The sequence below is a fragment of the Maniola jurtina genome, chromosome 6 (assembly GCF_905333055.1).
Source record: "Maniola jurtina chromosome 6, ilManJurt1.1, whole genome shotgun sequence".
Classification (NCBI taxonomy): domain Eukaryota; kingdom Metazoa; phylum Arthropoda; class Insecta; order Lepidoptera; family Nymphalidae; genus Maniola; species Maniola jurtina.
The window spans coordinates 5,698,893-5,715,690 of record NC_060034.1 but is presented as its reverse complement, the minus strand read 5'-3'; the positions used below and the strand labels follow the sequence as shown (position 1 = coordinate 5,715,690).

The 16,798-nt window shown below is 38.8% G+C and overlaps 2 protein-coding genes across 2 annotated transcripts; both read left to right on the top strand.

Moving 5' to 3' along the window:
- Positions 1–824: 824 nt before the first annotated feature.
- Positions 825–14,947, top strand: LOC123866540 (protein PTCD3 homolog, mitochondrial). The gene is made up of 15 exons (XM_045908188.1): positions 825–1,004; positions 1,240–1,422; positions 1,644–1,872; positions 2,361–2,584; positions 2,974–3,070; positions 8,672–8,833; positions 9,417–9,591; positions 10,361–10,491; positions 10,708–10,826; positions 11,150–11,234; positions 12,038–12,179; positions 12,408–12,516; positions 13,398–13,596; positions 13,804–13,985; positions 14,823–14,947. The coding sequence occupies exons 1-15, from the start codon at positions 979–981 to the stop codon at positions 14,896–14,898; spliced, it is 2,139 nt and encodes a 712-aa protein (XP_045764144.1). The 5' UTR covers positions 825–978; the 3' UTR covers positions 14,899–14,947.
- Positions 14,948–15,589: 642 nt separating this feature from the next.
- On the top strand, positions 15,590–16,777 carry LOC123866541. The gene is made up of 2 exons (XM_045908189.1): positions 15,590–15,950; positions 16,034–16,777. The coding sequence occupies exons 1-2, from the start codon at positions 15,915–15,917 to the stop codon at positions 16,754–16,756; spliced, it is 759 nt and encodes a 252-aa protein (XP_045764145.1). The 5' UTR covers positions 15,590–15,914; the 3' UTR covers positions 16,757–16,777.
- The last annotated feature ends 21 nt before the right edge of the window (positions 16,778–16,798 follow it).

Sequence of the window (16,798 nt, the reverse complement as noted above, 5' to 3'; positions counted from 1 at the left end):
CGACATTTATTTTGAAATCCAAGATGGCGGACATGCAGTTTTTAAGAAAAAATTGATATGGGTGTCGTTTTGTGGGTTTTGCGGTGAATTGTGTATCTTAATAAATAAATTTGGTTAAATATAATAAAGTTAACATAACCACGTCACGCGAGCTGCTTTAGCAGCTCGCGCACCGAGCGAATCACTAGTTATTATATAAGAAGGGAGATGTGGTGTATGTAGGTATAATGAAATATATATTAATATGTGGGTACTCAATAAAGTCAGTATTGAATCAGCCATGCGTGTTTCACTACAGTTTGAAAGGTGGCTTGATGGAGAGTGTTCTTAGCTATAATCAAAGAAAATCGGTTCAGCCGTTTGAAAGTTATCAGCTCTTTTCTAGTTAATGTAACCTTCACTTGTTGGGGTGATATAAATTTTTAATTTACACTTGTATTATAAATTGATTAACAAAATAAGTTATAGCTATTCAAAGACATTTCTAAATCCGTTGGTATATATTATTTTACATATTGATTTGTTTTTCTTTTTCAGGATCAGCAGTCAATTTATTCAATCAACAATTATTATTACGATTCTTTTTAAGCTTAACTAATGGGACAAGAAAACTGTTTAAATTTTTGTATAATAAAGTGCCATATTAACCTGTGTACCTTATTACTTTTATTTTCCACGAAAAATAAGGAAATGTTACTTTTCTCGTGAAAATGTTACATTTTGAGATGTCTCGTGTTACAATTGACTATCTGCCACTTGGCAACACTGAATTGCTAGAAAAAAAGCAATAAGTAAGCAAAGACTACAATATTATACTGTAAGTAAGGTTATGTTTATTGTTTAGTGGTTTAGGTTTAATTAAAATAATATTATATTATTAAATAATAATTTTGATATAAATCTATAAATAAATTGTATATTAAAACAGAACAATTTAAGTGAAAACAGTGATTAATAAAGGGTACTTGGTTATTCTAAATGTATTCCAACATCGTTCTATCCAGGTAAGTTCTTTGCTTATTTCTAACCACTTGAAAAATAACTTGATTTGTTACTTATCATTGGCCAATCCATATATAATGCTAGTCGATCTCGAATCTCGAGATCTGCTTAACTAATTTTGATTTAAATTGAAGTAGTACTAGTGTTTGTAACTGCAGACAATTCGTTTCAATCGGACCACAATCCACTTAAACTTATTATAATTTTATGTGAAATAATGAAACTTTTTGATAACAGACAATGGTCTCGAGTGGCGTGTTTCTGCCGCTATGTGTCCACAATCGAGGGACAGACACTTCCTCAGCCTGGAAAGTCAAGTGATGGAATTTCGCCGCCGCCGCGCATACCCAGAGGTCCTACCGATATCTTACAGGCTTTAGCGGCAACGGTTGGCTCAGACCCTACAGCTGCACATTACAAGTAATCTTGAATTAGTTGTAATATATTTTACTAGCTGATCTCCATTCTCCATTCAGTCGTTGATCAGGTGGATAGTTGGAGAATGATTTCTATACATGTATTTCTTCAATAGAAAAAATCTAGCTTAAAGTGTATTTTATTAATTAATCATTAGTCTTAACAACATTAAATATTTGAACCAAAATAAATGTAAGATTCTCAATATGATGTTGGTGTTCCAGATATCATGATGATCCATTTTTAATACCCCAATCAAATTACCGTAAGCGAGCATATGCCCTGTCAGCCGAAGCTGGAAGGAAAGCAGCAGCGTGGATAAAAGATGAGCATGCAGAACTGTTTACTATGAGAGAATGGGACCCGCCCCTGAAGATGAAAACCCCATATTTTAATGCTGACCCACAGATTGAGGCTTTTGCTCCTAAACCTATTTATAATGATGAGAGTAAGGTATGACAGTTTTTTCTGTCCATGAATATAGATCAGTAGCTGACACATAAAACTTTATGTGGATTTAGGTTTTTTATAATCTATTGGAATTTCTCAAAATCCTTTTGTATGCAATATCTCAAGCTTCTAAAAGTGGTGTAACCTGTAATAGTGACTAGGTATTTCGAAAAGTCTTATTTCTTGTCTAAATTACAAAAGGAACATCTGTTCAAAATTTCAGCTTTCTAGGTCTAAGCATTTGAGCTTTGTAATGAGGAGTCAGTGAGTCAGGATATATATTTAAAAAACACAGTCTTAGTTACAGAAGTAAAATATTAAAGTTTTAGAGAGCTTGTAGATAAAAATATGTGCTATGCATAGTAGATATAATTTGCATTTGGTCAAATAATAACTTTAAATTATTTCTTTAGTGATTGTAGTTCCTATAATTTTGCTTATGTAATACAGTTAAATCATATTAATAAAATGAAAAAATTGTGTAATTTTAGGTCACAGAAGAAGATTTAAGATACACTATTCAAAATGCACTTCTAGAAGATGCAATTAAAGTGTTTGAGCTTCTTGGTGGAGTAGACAATTTGAATGATGAATTGAAGCTATCTCTTTTGCAATTGTTGTGCTTTTATAATGAGAAGGAACCAGTTTCTATGGAATGGGTGGAGGAAAGGTGGTTCTCTGCTGCCACAAGGGAAAGACAGGCTGCCACTTGGAGGTAATATTTTAATCCAATAAAATCTACCCACCAAGTTTTGAATTTGATAAAATCTACGTACTTTCTTTTGACATACAAAATATTGGGACAAAGCCAACAAAGTGGCTAATCACAATCTCTCAACTAAGATAATAGGAACATTGTTATTCCTGTCATAATGCTAGCTGTGGAATAGGATAGCATTAGATTAATAATTAAGTATTAATTCTGAGAATCAATATTTAATTAAATAAACCCACACATAAATAAATTCATATCATGTTATGCCATATACACACTTAGAAAAAAAATTGACATCAATGTGTATGTAATTTGGTATTAAGTGAAAGTTTTATTATTAGGATGTATGTCCAAACAATTTGTTGAAGGAAAAATTCATTACTTTTTAGGCTAGGTGGTCTTGCTGACAAAATCTTCACAGCAATGGATCCCAAAACCTCTGAAGCATACTGCGCTATCATACAAGGAATGGCTAAATATTTTCAAGTAAGATACTTAATAGGTTATCATAACTAGAAAAGGATCAATATCCAAAGACTGAATTTAAAAAAATGTTATATTGTAGCATCAACAGACATCAATATAGATAATAGGATAGGTATAAGTATGTAGCGAAGCAAGCACGAAGTACCCGCACCGACGAGATATGATGGAAAATTCCAGCCACACAGCGAATGCATGATCCGCCTGTAGCGAAGCAAGCACGAAGTACCCGCACCGATGAGATATGATGGAAAATTCCAGTCACGCCGCGAATGCGTGATCCGTCGACGACACCGCGCTGCCCTCCCGCCGACCGACACCCGCGGGCGGGTATATAACGCCCGCGGCCGCCGACTGCAGTCAGTCGTTCTGTGGACACTGTGTCGGCTCGCGGGAACTCGGGCAGACGCAACCACAGGATAGACGCTGGAGGTGTTGGAGTACGCGGCAACCCGTTGCCCCGTAACCAGCTCCGCCGTCTCTCCCCTCGCGCGCGCGACATCCACCCTCGGTCGTCCGTTGATTAGAGTCCCGCGACTCGTTAGAGTTCCGCACCGCAAGAAGGGTGGTAGGTTCCGTACGGTAGCATTTCGGATCGCCGCGCCGATATACCCGCGTGTTCGATAACTAGTGTAGATAAAACTAGCCTGTATCAAGATAGGTTAAGGTTGTAAATAAATAAGCACGTTAGATAGTAATCCGGGTTTTATTCCTCGACACCCCCGTTCCCCGAAACCTCGATAGGGTAAATCCTAATCAATGTACGTGGCGGAGTAGCCGACGAACCATCGACTGCTTCACCACGTTACATTTGGCGCCCACGTAAATAACCCACCCGGCCGTCCGGGTTCCGCGTCGCGAAGTATCGCGCGTCAAGGTTCCGTATAAAAATTTAAAAATTTAAAATATCAGCCGTCCGGGTTCCGTAGAAAATTATATACAGAATTTTGAATAAATTGAAACAGAAACATTACTAACACGGGGAAATTAATAGCAACCGGGAATTTGAAAAGAAATACGGATACAAACTCTTGCAAATGTCGGCTCGCGGAAATTCGGGCAGACGACAAGGGTGAATATCCGACCGGAAAACATAGGACACTATCTTAACAAAAGTTAGCGCGAATCGGATGCAAGTTCTTGGTCGGTCGGTCACGTGGCAATTCGGGCAGATAGAATCAAGAACAAGCATCCTACCGAAGGGATAACACGCAGAAAGGGGAGACAGACACAAAAACACAGATACACAAAAATCGGGAGATAAAAGAACCCCGTACCGTGTAATTGTAATAAATAAATATAAATCAAGTTCCGTACCGTTGAAAAGAAATAAAGAGAAAATAAGTTCCACACCGGGTATAATAGAGAAATAGGAGATAAGCTCCGTACCGTATAAAATATATAAATATTATAAATAATCCGATACCGTGTAAATAAATAAATATAATATATAAGTAAATAGTAGTAAATAATATAATAAGACGCATTCCAAGACTGCACAATGACGAGCGAAAATCAAACAAAGGAGTTTGACAAAGCGATATCCCGCTGGGATATAACGTTCGACACGACAGAAGATCCTGTAGAATTCCTAGAAAGGGTAGAAGAATTAGCCGATACTCTGAAAGTAAACAAAGACAAGATAATACACGTCATGCCAAGATGCCTCCAAGGCCAAGCATCGTTATGGTATAGAAACAATAAACATGATTGGAAATCGTGGCAGGATTTCATAGAATGTTTCAAATTATACTACTACCCTAGGAACTACGAAAAGAACCTTCTGGAAACAATCATTAATAGGCATCAAGAAGCCAAGGAAAGTTTCGTGCAGTACTTGACCGACATACAAACTCTTATAAGGAGATATGGAAAACTGACCACAGAGCAAAAACTAGATCGGATATATGACAATATGAGGTTTAACTACAAGTATTACATTAGAAGAAAGGATTTCAAGACGATCACAGAGCTCATACAACTGGCAGGGGATTATGAAAATATAAACACAAACCGGGACAGAGAAAATCGTGAAAAACCAACGTGCCCACCGCAACGCAGACATAACCAGCCAAGCTCAAAATGCAAAGAAAAAGCGGACAAATCCAGCAAAGCCAAATCTCAAGCATATACAACACACACGCAAACAGAAAAAGACAACAGAATATTCACCGAAGTAAAGATACATGGAAAATTATTTAAAGCTCTCGTGGACACAGGTTCGACAAAGACATACATCAATAAGGAAATTATGGACCAGATTAAAGAATACAGCCAGGGAATAGTCAAAAAGAAGACAACGATAAAGTTGGCAGACGGATCCCAAATAACGACAGACAAAGCCATAAACATAGACTTAGAGGTAAACGGAAAAGTCTTGTCACATCAGGTTGTATATTTGCCATCGACGACGGTCATGATCATGGGCATGGACCTACTGAAAAGGCTAGGACTCACAATAGGATGGAAGACGTCGTTCGAACAAGCAAAGAGAACAAGGTCAAAAAGAAAAAACACAAAAGCCGACGAAGCGTCACGAAACCACGTATGCACAGCGACAGTAGAAGAGAAGGATTGGTATACAAAAAAGCTAGCAAAGGTTACGAAGACACCCGAGTCACAAACCGATTACTGCATACGTAACGGCAAGCTATATAGGCGAATAAGAAACCCACGATACGGAGGGTACCTAGATCCATCAACCGAATGGAAGTTATGCATAAAACATTCCGATAAAGAAAACATTTTAAAATATAACCATGACGAACCAAATACCGAACACTTAGGAACGTCAAAGACTTTTAAGAAAATAGCACAACACTATTATTGGCCCGGGATTTTTAGAGACGTAAAGAAATACGTAAACCGTTGTGAAACATGTCAGAAACACAAAACTACACAAAACAAAAAAACCGGGACTAATGTACATAAAAAACGCGGAAGAGCCGTGGGAGGTAGTCACAACAGACCTCATCGGCCCACTACCACGCTCCTCAAAGGGACACCAGTGGATCATCGTTTTTCACGACAAATTCACAAAATGGTCAGAAGTAAAAGCCTTGAGGACTGCAACGACGAGCGGGGTAGTCAACGCCCTAAAAGAATGCATTTTAACAAGATATGGGGGAATAAAAACCTTATTAACCGACAACGCAAAAACTTTTACGAGTAAACAGTTCGAAGATACCTTAAGGAAGTACGGAATCGAACATAAGTTAACCGCCCCATATACACCACAATGCAACCCGACCGAGCGAGTGAACAGAACACTCGAAACAATGATAGCAGCGTTCATAGGAAAAAACCACAGAAAATGGGACGAGTATTTACACGAATTTAACTTCGCCTTAAATACTTCGGTCCAAGAATCCACCAAATATACTCCGGCATTCCTACTATTCGGAAGAGAATTACGGAATATACACGATAACAACCCATTTCCCACACCCGCCTTAAGAGAGAAACAAAAATTAGAGGAAATCTACCAAATAGTGAGGAACAACCAAAGTGGAGCCTCAACACAACAGAAAATAAATTATGACAAAAGAAGACGAGAGTGGATACCGAGCATAAATGACCGAGTTCTAAAGAAGGACTATCCTCTCTCGAACGCAAGCAAATACTTTTGCGCGAAACTAGCACCTAAGTTCATAGGCCCATATAGAATTACGGAACGAAAATCGCCCGTAATATTTTTACTGAAGCACGAGGAAACCGGCAAAGCAGTGACCGCTCATATAAAAGATATTAAACCGTTCAACGCATGATATGCAACAAAATAAATCAGTACAATGGAACTACCACACCGATAATCAAAATGGACACCGAATACATCAGAAGGAAAGGGGGAAAACACCGGGACATACGCTAAGATCCGTCCACTATAAAAGGGTAGAAAACACCCACACACCGAAAAACAGAAAATATGAAGAATAGTGAACGCGAAATGAACAAAAATCAGGGATCATAACCGAAACAACCCGTCCAGTGGAAAAGTAGATCACTGGCCACAAGAAGTAAATCAGAAACTACCCGTACCAAAGAGAAAAAAAACATTTTACATTCAAACAGTACAAAGGGTACAAAGGGAAAAGAGAGATAGTACAAATTAAATTCAGAATACCCTCAACTAGGCAGAAAGTAAAAGTAACCTATATCTGTTTTTATAACTGTGACTTTTACAGGTAAAAGTCTCCATTCCCGGGAGGAGGATGTAGCGAAGCAAGCACGAAGTACCCGCACCGACGAGATATGATGGAAAATTCCAGCCACACAGCGAATGCATGATCCGCCTGTAGCGAAGCAAGCACGAAGTACCCGCACCGATGAGATATGATGGAAAATTCCAGTCACGCCGCGAATGCGTGATCCGTCGACGACACCGCGCTGCCCTCCCGCCGACCGACACCCGCGGGCGGGTATATAACGCCCGCGGCCGCCGACTGCAGTCAGTCGTTCTGTGGACACTGTGTCGGCTCGCGGGAACTCGGGCAGACGCAACCACAGGATAGACGCTGGAGGTGTTGGAGTACGCGGCAACCCGTTGCCCCGTAACCAGCTCCGCCGTCTCTCCCCTCGCGCGCGCGACATCCACCCTCGGTCGTCCGTTGATTAGAGTCCCGCGACTCGTTAGAGTTCCGCACCGCAAGAAGGGTGGTAGGTTCCGTACGGTAGCATTTCGGATCGCCGCGCCGATATACCCGCGTGTTCGATAACTAGTGTAGATAAAACTAGCCTGTATCAAGATAGGTTAAGGTTGTAAATAAATAAGCACGTTAGATAGTAATCCGGGTTTTATTCCTCGACACCCCCGTTCCCCGAAACCTCGATAGGGTAAATCCTAATCAATGTACGTGGCGGAGTAGCCGACGAACCATCGACTGCTTCACCACGTTACAAGTATAAACTTTACTTATAAACTTTAGGAAAATTATGATTTTATATTAATATAAAATCAACATTTATTTACCTTGATTTCCAAAAATGTCTTCATGATTGAAAAAGCCTTCTAAGCTATAATATAGATCGTGCAATGGCTAGCTATGAGTTTAAGCGATACAAAAAAGGGTGTTGGTTAAACTTTAGACTATAGTCTTGTGCGAGCATTTTATTGTGTTGTAACATTTAACAGTCGCTATTTATTTAAACGTCTTTGCAGAGTGAGCCTTCTGTTTCTATAAGGCTCAATTTATATTGATGGTGAATTTCCAAAACATTATTTACTTCTATCCACGCCACAAAAAAACACAAATTTCTTGTTCGCGAACAAACAAATTTGTGCGAATTTTTTTTCTTGGCACAAAATTGGAGCTTTACATTGTGGAGATAGGAGCAATATGCTCAGAAAATTTTCAAAAATTTGCATCGGTTCGCTGCTAATATAAATCTACCCTAACACCCGTATTCACAAACGTTACTATAAGGTCTCATTGTGCGCTCCAACGCACAGTGTAGGTTCCACCAATCAGATGACTGTTTCACGTCAATTCACAATGACGATCTGATTGGTGGAACCAACACTATGCGTTCGAGCGCACTGTGAGACCTCATAGTAATGATTGTGAATACGGCCGTAAGGCACTATTAAGTATTCTGTGTTTGCAGGCCGAACGAGCTCACGCCTTAGCACAAGAGGCGAGGGAGCAAGGCATACCGCTGTCAACCAGTGTATATAACTCCTTGTTAGGCTGTGTTGGTTTCTTGAAGGAAGGAGTTTCTCTACGCGTCGAGGCGCTTAAGAGTTTACTGAGTGAAATGAATGAACAGGTAACATTTCATGAATATTTAAGAGAGTGGATTTGGTGCAGAAAACATTGTGAAACTTGCATGCTTGAGAGTTCTTCATATTGTTTTCTCAAAGATGTGTGAAGTCTGGCAATCCGTGCTTGGCCAGTATGGCAGGCTAAGGCCTAACCCCTTCTCATTCTGGGAGAAGACTCAATAGTGGGCTAGTGATGGGTTGATTATGGTGATGAGGATGTGGGATTCGGTAGAATTGTGCAAAAGCTGTTTGATCCTTGTGGATTACGTCATTGAAATCAATTCAGATATTTCTCTAAACTAAATTTGGAGTATCTGTATCTTTTTTTTAATATTGCCAAAAAAGAAAATGAATTTTAAATTAAACACTGAATTTTAGAGCTTCTCAATTTCAATTTAAGTGAATTTAAACAATAGGCTCACGACTGGCATCTAAAGTCACGAGGTTGGATAGCTCTAATTAAATTAAGTTTGTCTGTGCCTGTCTTATTACATTGGTAAGAAAAAGATGCGAATACTTTAAAAGTTAGTTCCGATCAGAATCAGTAAGTACCATTGCTTGCGCCGCGCTCATCCATTTTGTTTTCAGGGTCTATCACCAAATTCCGAGACAATGAACGCGTGTCTAAGGTCGATATCCTCGTGGGGCGGCGGCAAGGCTCTGCAGACCATCGCGCTGCAGGTAGTGGCTGAGTTCAGGCTACTAGGCATTGAGCCCACTCTGTCCGCTTACTACTATCTGCTGTGCGTGTTTTGTAAAGAACGTAAGTTATTCTGTTGGTACTAGATGACGCTTCTTACACTCATACGAAAGAGTCATACAGCAATCACGCGATTCGAACATAAGACGGAAAGCAACTTGCAATGATCTTACTAGATGGCACCACAAGTATCGTCAAATACTCACTATAAAGCCTGAATTACGCTTCCGAATTGTTCACCTCAGAAGCCTATATAGATAAGTTTCAATATACAATGTTTGGACCAGCTGGGCCCCAAGCATTACTCTCGCTCAGAGGAAGATCCCCTTATTATTACGGTCTAGCCGACAAATACACCGCTCCCGTACATAGTCATAAGATATTGTTTGGGCCTGTTAATTAGGGATAGTTGTTGTTTGGTGCAGTTGTGTTGGAATGTTGTCGCATCGGATTATGAGAGCGAGATAATAGAAAGAGCAACTGTGTATGTGCACTAAGTATATATTGCCTGAGTAGTTTGCTCTCAATTGAGGTTGGCTGCCATTGCTGATCATGAGACCATTAATAATGATATCATATGATAAAAAGTGTGAATACAATTTTAATTATTGGAACAGACTTGTTTTGAATAATTTATTAGGTGTGTTTGAAATTAACTAGTACCGATTTGTACCTGTATATATTTCCAAGTGTTGGAGTAAAATTAATAAGGTATACCTTACGAATTTTACTCCAACACTTGGCCATATTGAACCATTTAAATACACTATACACTTCAGTATACACTTCAAATGTCTTAATAGAAAAATACTACTGAGTTATACATTTTTAGGGGGTCCACGTATCGACATCCTCACTGATATTATAGCGGATCTAGAGAAGAGGGAATCAATAAAAGCCACTCAAGCAACGGACACTAACTTCTTCATTACCGCAATGGGAGTTTGTAGCGATCATTTACAGGTATTTATTAAAATAATTATTTTGGTTCACTTTGGAACAAGACAAGAATAGAACCTGACTGACTGACTGACTGACTAATATGAGCTTTGCCTATCTGGAGTTTCAAAACAATCTTTCTTAATAATATAAAAATATCTTTGATTGTCTAACTAATATAACAGGAATTAACCATGCATAAGACGAAAAACATTTTAGCAATTGATTCCCCTATTCTAGGATGTAAACCTGGCGGAGCGCGTACACGCCTTGCTAATGAAAGATGACAATTACAAGTTGGTGGGCGATGCGTACAAGGAAAGCATTTACTATAGGCACCTCGTCACCGTTACTTGCAAGTAAGTTGCTTCACAATACTCATCAAGAGGCAGGGCCTCACACTAAAGTGTGTAAACACTGTTTTTGTAAAGTTAAGATTTATTTATTTAGTACTCTGATTTAAACAATAGTTGATTCGCCCTCTCGGCCACCAAATTTGTACATTTTGTACCTTTTTAATGGCACAAGACATTATAACACCAATTAATAAAAAAATGCAAGTAAAAAACAGGAAGTCTCTCTTAGAAAATTATTAACTTATTATTATTCAAAAGTATAATATTGAATTCAACATTGGCTACACTATGTGTATATACTTACAATTTCTTTCTTTTAAATATAGATATGCCCCATTCGAGAAGACAACAGAATTATTAGACACATTAGTGCCTAACATTTACGTTCCCGAACCGACCGTGATGGAGGAGGTAAGAGCTGCTGTAATTACTTCCTAGGTTATGCCCTATTATATATTAGTTGTCGAATCGATCTTAATCGATTTAGACTATTGCACCAGGAAAATACTTTAAATTCAATCTAAGTCTATTGTAAGTTATTATAATTATACTATTGTAACCGTTATTGTTGCGAATAAGATACGTGCGTGAACAGTCAGCGTATTAGCAGGTCGGTTTCATTTGGTCATGTGGCCTTAGAAATACGTCTACGGCGAAGAGAATACGAGAAACAAGAATTACGCGATAGAAAGGGAGGCGTTTATTAAGTTTAGGCTGTTCCGCTGTGTGAGTGAAATTGCACCTTATTGCGTCACTACAAGAGTCGCTATTTAGTTAACCGTCTTTGCGGAGTGATCCTTCTGTACCTGCAAGATACTATTACGTATTCTATGGTACAACAGTTCACAATTACGAAATTTGTGACAAAAACTTGACTGGCTGGTGTCGAATGTTGGCTATGAAATGACTAGGTATGTGACATGGGCCGCCGGCGTTTTAAATATTATTATATTATTAATCTTTGATTTCATATAACCCCTACTTCGACACATCTCACTTACGCTAGTTAGTCTAGTCCAGTCTGCTATTTATCACTATATTATATTTATTGCTATCACTCTATTTCACTCTAACTCTGTTTTAGGCTTAGGCAATAACTAAAACTTGCAGAAGTTAGCTCTGGCCAGTCATTTATTTTTATAGACACTTACAAGTGAATTTTAGCTATTTTTCCTTACTAGTTGGAGAAATAAATTTTTCAATTATTCTAACAGATTATAAGAACGCTGGAAGTGGCAGGAGCAGGCGACAGATTGGCAGAAGCGTGGTCGCAACTGGTGGTATACGGACACGCCAAGCGAACTAAGCTTGTGGAAAAACTACTCTCGGCTTTCTGCAGTTGTTACACATATCAAGGTAACTGACTAATTAGGTAATGTAGTTATTTCAGACTTGTCAAATCAGTTCAAGGCATCCTAAAGAATTTATCATACAGAAGTTGATGCAGATCGGATTTTTGTAAGCTTGTCTTAGTTTTGCGTCTCTTTTAAGTCTACATCTTAAAATATCTCATCTAACATTCAAAATAAATACCTATGAGCCTAATCTAATTGATTCACTTCATGCTAATGTAATTTTTTGTAGAAGACGAAGTTAAAGCAAAGATCCGTAACGCAGCTGCGGATATATTAAAGTATGGACAACTCGTAGAAGAACGAGAAGAAAATGAGGATCGCCGCTCACCTACACCAAAGTATGAAAACATAATAATTATTCTGACATTGACCAAAAAAAACATTTCTCACTGGAAAGAAACGACATACGTTTCGTTTTTCCTTTCGGACGTACGGAACCCCAAAAAGTAATTTAACAAATAATTTGCACATAAATAATGAAAGATATCTAAACATTTGACATGATGCAAGCAGGGTTCAGCATTTCTGAACTGATTAAACTTAAGACATACTTATATTCTACACTGACTTGCTATGTTTTAGGAAACTTAAGTGTAACAGTGATGTAGACCTCATTTTTAGGGTTCCGTACCCAAAGGGTACCAAAGGGATTCTATTACTAAGACTTCGCTGTCTGTCCATCCGTCTGTCTGTCACCGGGCTGTATCTCGCGAACCATAATAGGCAGAGCGCTGAAATTTTTACAGAATGTGTATTTCTATTGCCGCTATAACAACAAATATTTTTTTTTTCTCTCGTCTGGTTTTACAAAGATTACCCAATGTCAAGTTTGTAGTAATTTGTAACAAGTTAGGGAAACTATATAAGTATGGACCCCGTCTGTGCCGGCGCTCGCCGACACACGCACGGCACTCCCTTAGAGCGCTTTCCAGTCAGTTTTAACAAAAAAAAAACACACAGAGCACGCCCGCCGGCTAACACCAACACAGACGAAGTCCCAACAAATAATAAACATTTCAAAATGGCTGACATGAAAATTTCAAAAAGTTAAACGTGTTGTTTCTTGCAAAAATTGTACGGATCCCTTCACATGCAAGTCCGACTCGCACTTGACCGATTTTTTACTAGGTCACTTTGGAATTCAACTCTTACTAAAAAGTCGTACTTCATAGTCTTGTCAATTCTTTCTCCCATTAATATTGCAAGCGATATTTTCTAGACTATCAGCTACAGCCCTGTCAAACATAGTGGAACTATGCTCCGATACGCAAGACAAATTAGACCCCAATTGGACCGCAGTAGAAGACGCGATACAAAAGCTAAGAAACGAGCAAGCTACCGGGGTACCCGAGAGACCGCAGGCTTTGGCTGACGTCGCACAAAAGGCTGCTACTGTTGGAAAACCTGAGTTGGCTGCTGTAAGTAACTTAGATAGTAAATTAAGATGCCACAGATAAATTAGGATTGTATTAAAATGTAGGACCGCAGGTGACAGGTAGCAAATAAATACCACAATAAGAAGAAAAAGTGGACAGGGAGCGCTTATCTGTATTAGAGATTCCAGTGTTCCTTGGCAATGAGTGGGAGAAGTTGTAAACTTCTGTCAACATAGCTAATCCTTACAGCTCGCCGTAACCTACTTAGCGGAATGCGGGTTTGAAGAGGCAACAGCGGCTAGTGTTCAAACGTTGGGCGTGATGCTGAACCGGCCCGCTGAAGAAATTGAAACTTTACTCCAAGAGCAGAAATCTTCCCTTGCCACATCGCTCCACCCTTCGGCCTTGGCGGTAGCTCAGGCTTATCATATGTGAGTAATCCTATCGAACACAAATTCGTTTCCTTTGGTCACAGTTATTAAAACGTTACGTTGGTAATAATCCAAAATGTGTCATTTATGAAATCTTTCCCGGCCGCTTGTTTACCACGTAACTTATCGTTTATCTTGTCACGTGACATGAATATTAACAAATAACTACATAGTCGCTGTCATGGTTATGGAATCAGTAATAAGATAAATCATAAAGCATTACTGATAAAAAAATGATACATACATTCGAGTAAGATCAATGCCAAAATCAAAAATCATTCAGATAAGAGACGTTGGTGTATGCATTGAAAGTGGTTATCGCTGAATAAAATATTAAATTTTATTTCAAAATATAAACACCTCTTCTATATTGGTGCAAACTTTTCAATGCTATAGCAAAATTTGGATCGTGATATCGGTCGATAATATCGAATAGAAACCCATGTGGTATCACGCAAAATGTTCTACAAAGTGTTGCACACTGTATCTGTCCATCAAAATCCTCTAAATCTAGAGGTTTTTTACTACACTATAGCGAAAATCTACCTACTTGTAAAACCTTCAGTTTCTGGAGCCAGCGATTAAACGTTGGTATGTCAGTCAGTCTATATCTGGTTGATTGTGATACTAGCTGGCTCGCCCCGGCTACGTTCTGGTAGAATTTTAGAAAATTCTTTTTGGGGGACTACGATACCGAAAACCTACTTGGAAAATACTAGGTTTCTAGACCAAATGGTTTGAATTGAACTGTACTTAGATATGCCCGTGAGTCAGGTTTTCCTTATGTATTAAAGCATTTTTATTTGCATTAGTCAAAATAATACTCCTTTTTAACAGAGCCAAATCTGGAGCACCGGCACACGAATCCGAATCCTCGGAGAGCGACAGCGATACGTCGTCCGACGATGAATAGTCTTTATGTTAGTATTATTACTTAGTATTAATAAATTGCATTTAGATATTAACGTTTTGCATTATTATTATACCAACTCTTTAGGTGTACCACCACAGGAACCTCCGCCCTCCCCAACAGAGGTATCAGGTAGGACGTCTTAACCACTAGGCTTTTACGGCTCTCAATTACAATTGTTGCAATTGGCTGAGTTTAAGATAGCAAATATTAAGAGTCTCAGCTAATCCAAGGCGATTGCTGATTTCTATGGTTTGTTTAAGCCATAGATTTATTAGTAAAATGAATTATTTTTCTATACTTTCCTATGGTTTACATTGTATTTAGTGTGTTTTGCCTGAGCAACAAAATGTTACTCAACGTATTATAGAGCTATTTTAAATCCTTTATTAAGTACATAACTGGATGATACTCGCGACTTCGCGTGGATATAGGCTTTTTATCCCGCGGGAACTCTGATTTCCCGGGATAACAGTAGCCTGTGTTAAATCAGTCAGTCATAAGCTATCTCCATTCCAAATTTCAGCCAAGTCCGTCCAGTGGTTTTGCGTGAAAGAGTAACAAACACACACACATACAAATTTTCGCCTTTATATTATTAGTATGATGAGGATTAGAATGCTAGGAAATGGAATATTGCTGAGTATCCATTAATATGTGATGTGGCAAATATCTTAAACACCACTTTTTCGTACCTAAAGAAAATCTTTACCGACTTATTCAAACAGCACAAATATTTAATCTAGTTACACTTCCGTACATTATTCATATCACAAAGAATTCAAAGTGAAAGAATCGTATACTGCCATTATGACAAACAATATGTAAATACCTAGTTTACTCTCGCTAGAATTGCAAAAGAAACGGTGACAGGTGACACAGTGCGCTAATGACATATGGACCCATTTCTCCAAAAGGTGTTAAAAATCATAATTTGTCGTGACATGCGATGGTTTCAAGAACGCAACTGTCTCCGTTAGTTGTCCTTCGGTCGTCTCTTAGCCTTGACTCTGACTAAAATGGTTAAATACGAGGTTTTGTTCGGAATATTCATTGTAAGTGGCTAAACTACTAGTTTAATTTTGATAACAATTTTGAAGCTAACATAACTCATAGAGCGGTAATTTTTTTTTTTCAGATAAACACAGTGATTAATATTAGCTTAGTGTCTTCAATTTTCACCACTAAGAATGTCGATTGTGGTAGTTACGGATTTATTTGCGATGGAGCGTCAAGATTAAGGCTTTGCGAGGGTGACAAAATTCTCGGTCCAGCATTCATTTGCCCGGCCAACACCATCTGCAATGAAGAGTCGAGTGACGTTTGTGAAAACGCTATAAACTACATTGATCCGTCCCTCACCAGGGATCTACGTTGCTATCGCAGTGAAAGAATAGCCGACACGAGCGTACCCGATTGCAAGGGATATATTCTGTGCATTCCTAACAAGAATCGCTTTCAAGGTATCAAGTTTAAGTGCTCTGGAAACACGATTTTCAACGGATATACACGAACATGTACCGTGCCTGAAAAGTACAAGTGCCCCTTAGGCAATTCGACTAAGACAAAAGTACAATATTTCGGTCAAGCTAATAGAAGGGCTGATACCAACCGTGGTTCTCATAATCCTAGTTCGAATGGTCAAGGACAAAGACCCATTGATTGTAAGAGCTACAGATTCACAGTCACGCAAGACGACAGCCCTACGCGGGCGACATACTTCTGTCCTTCGAGACCCGTTAGAGGAGAGTCCACAGTCCGATGCACGGTATTCTCAAACAATTTCTGCATAACTTTGGAAAGAGATGACCAGGATCAATTTATTCAGAACTCAGGCGCGGCGTATCGGAAACCTCGATAGATTGCGTTTTTCGCAACTAAGGGAAAAAAATCACAAGTCTGG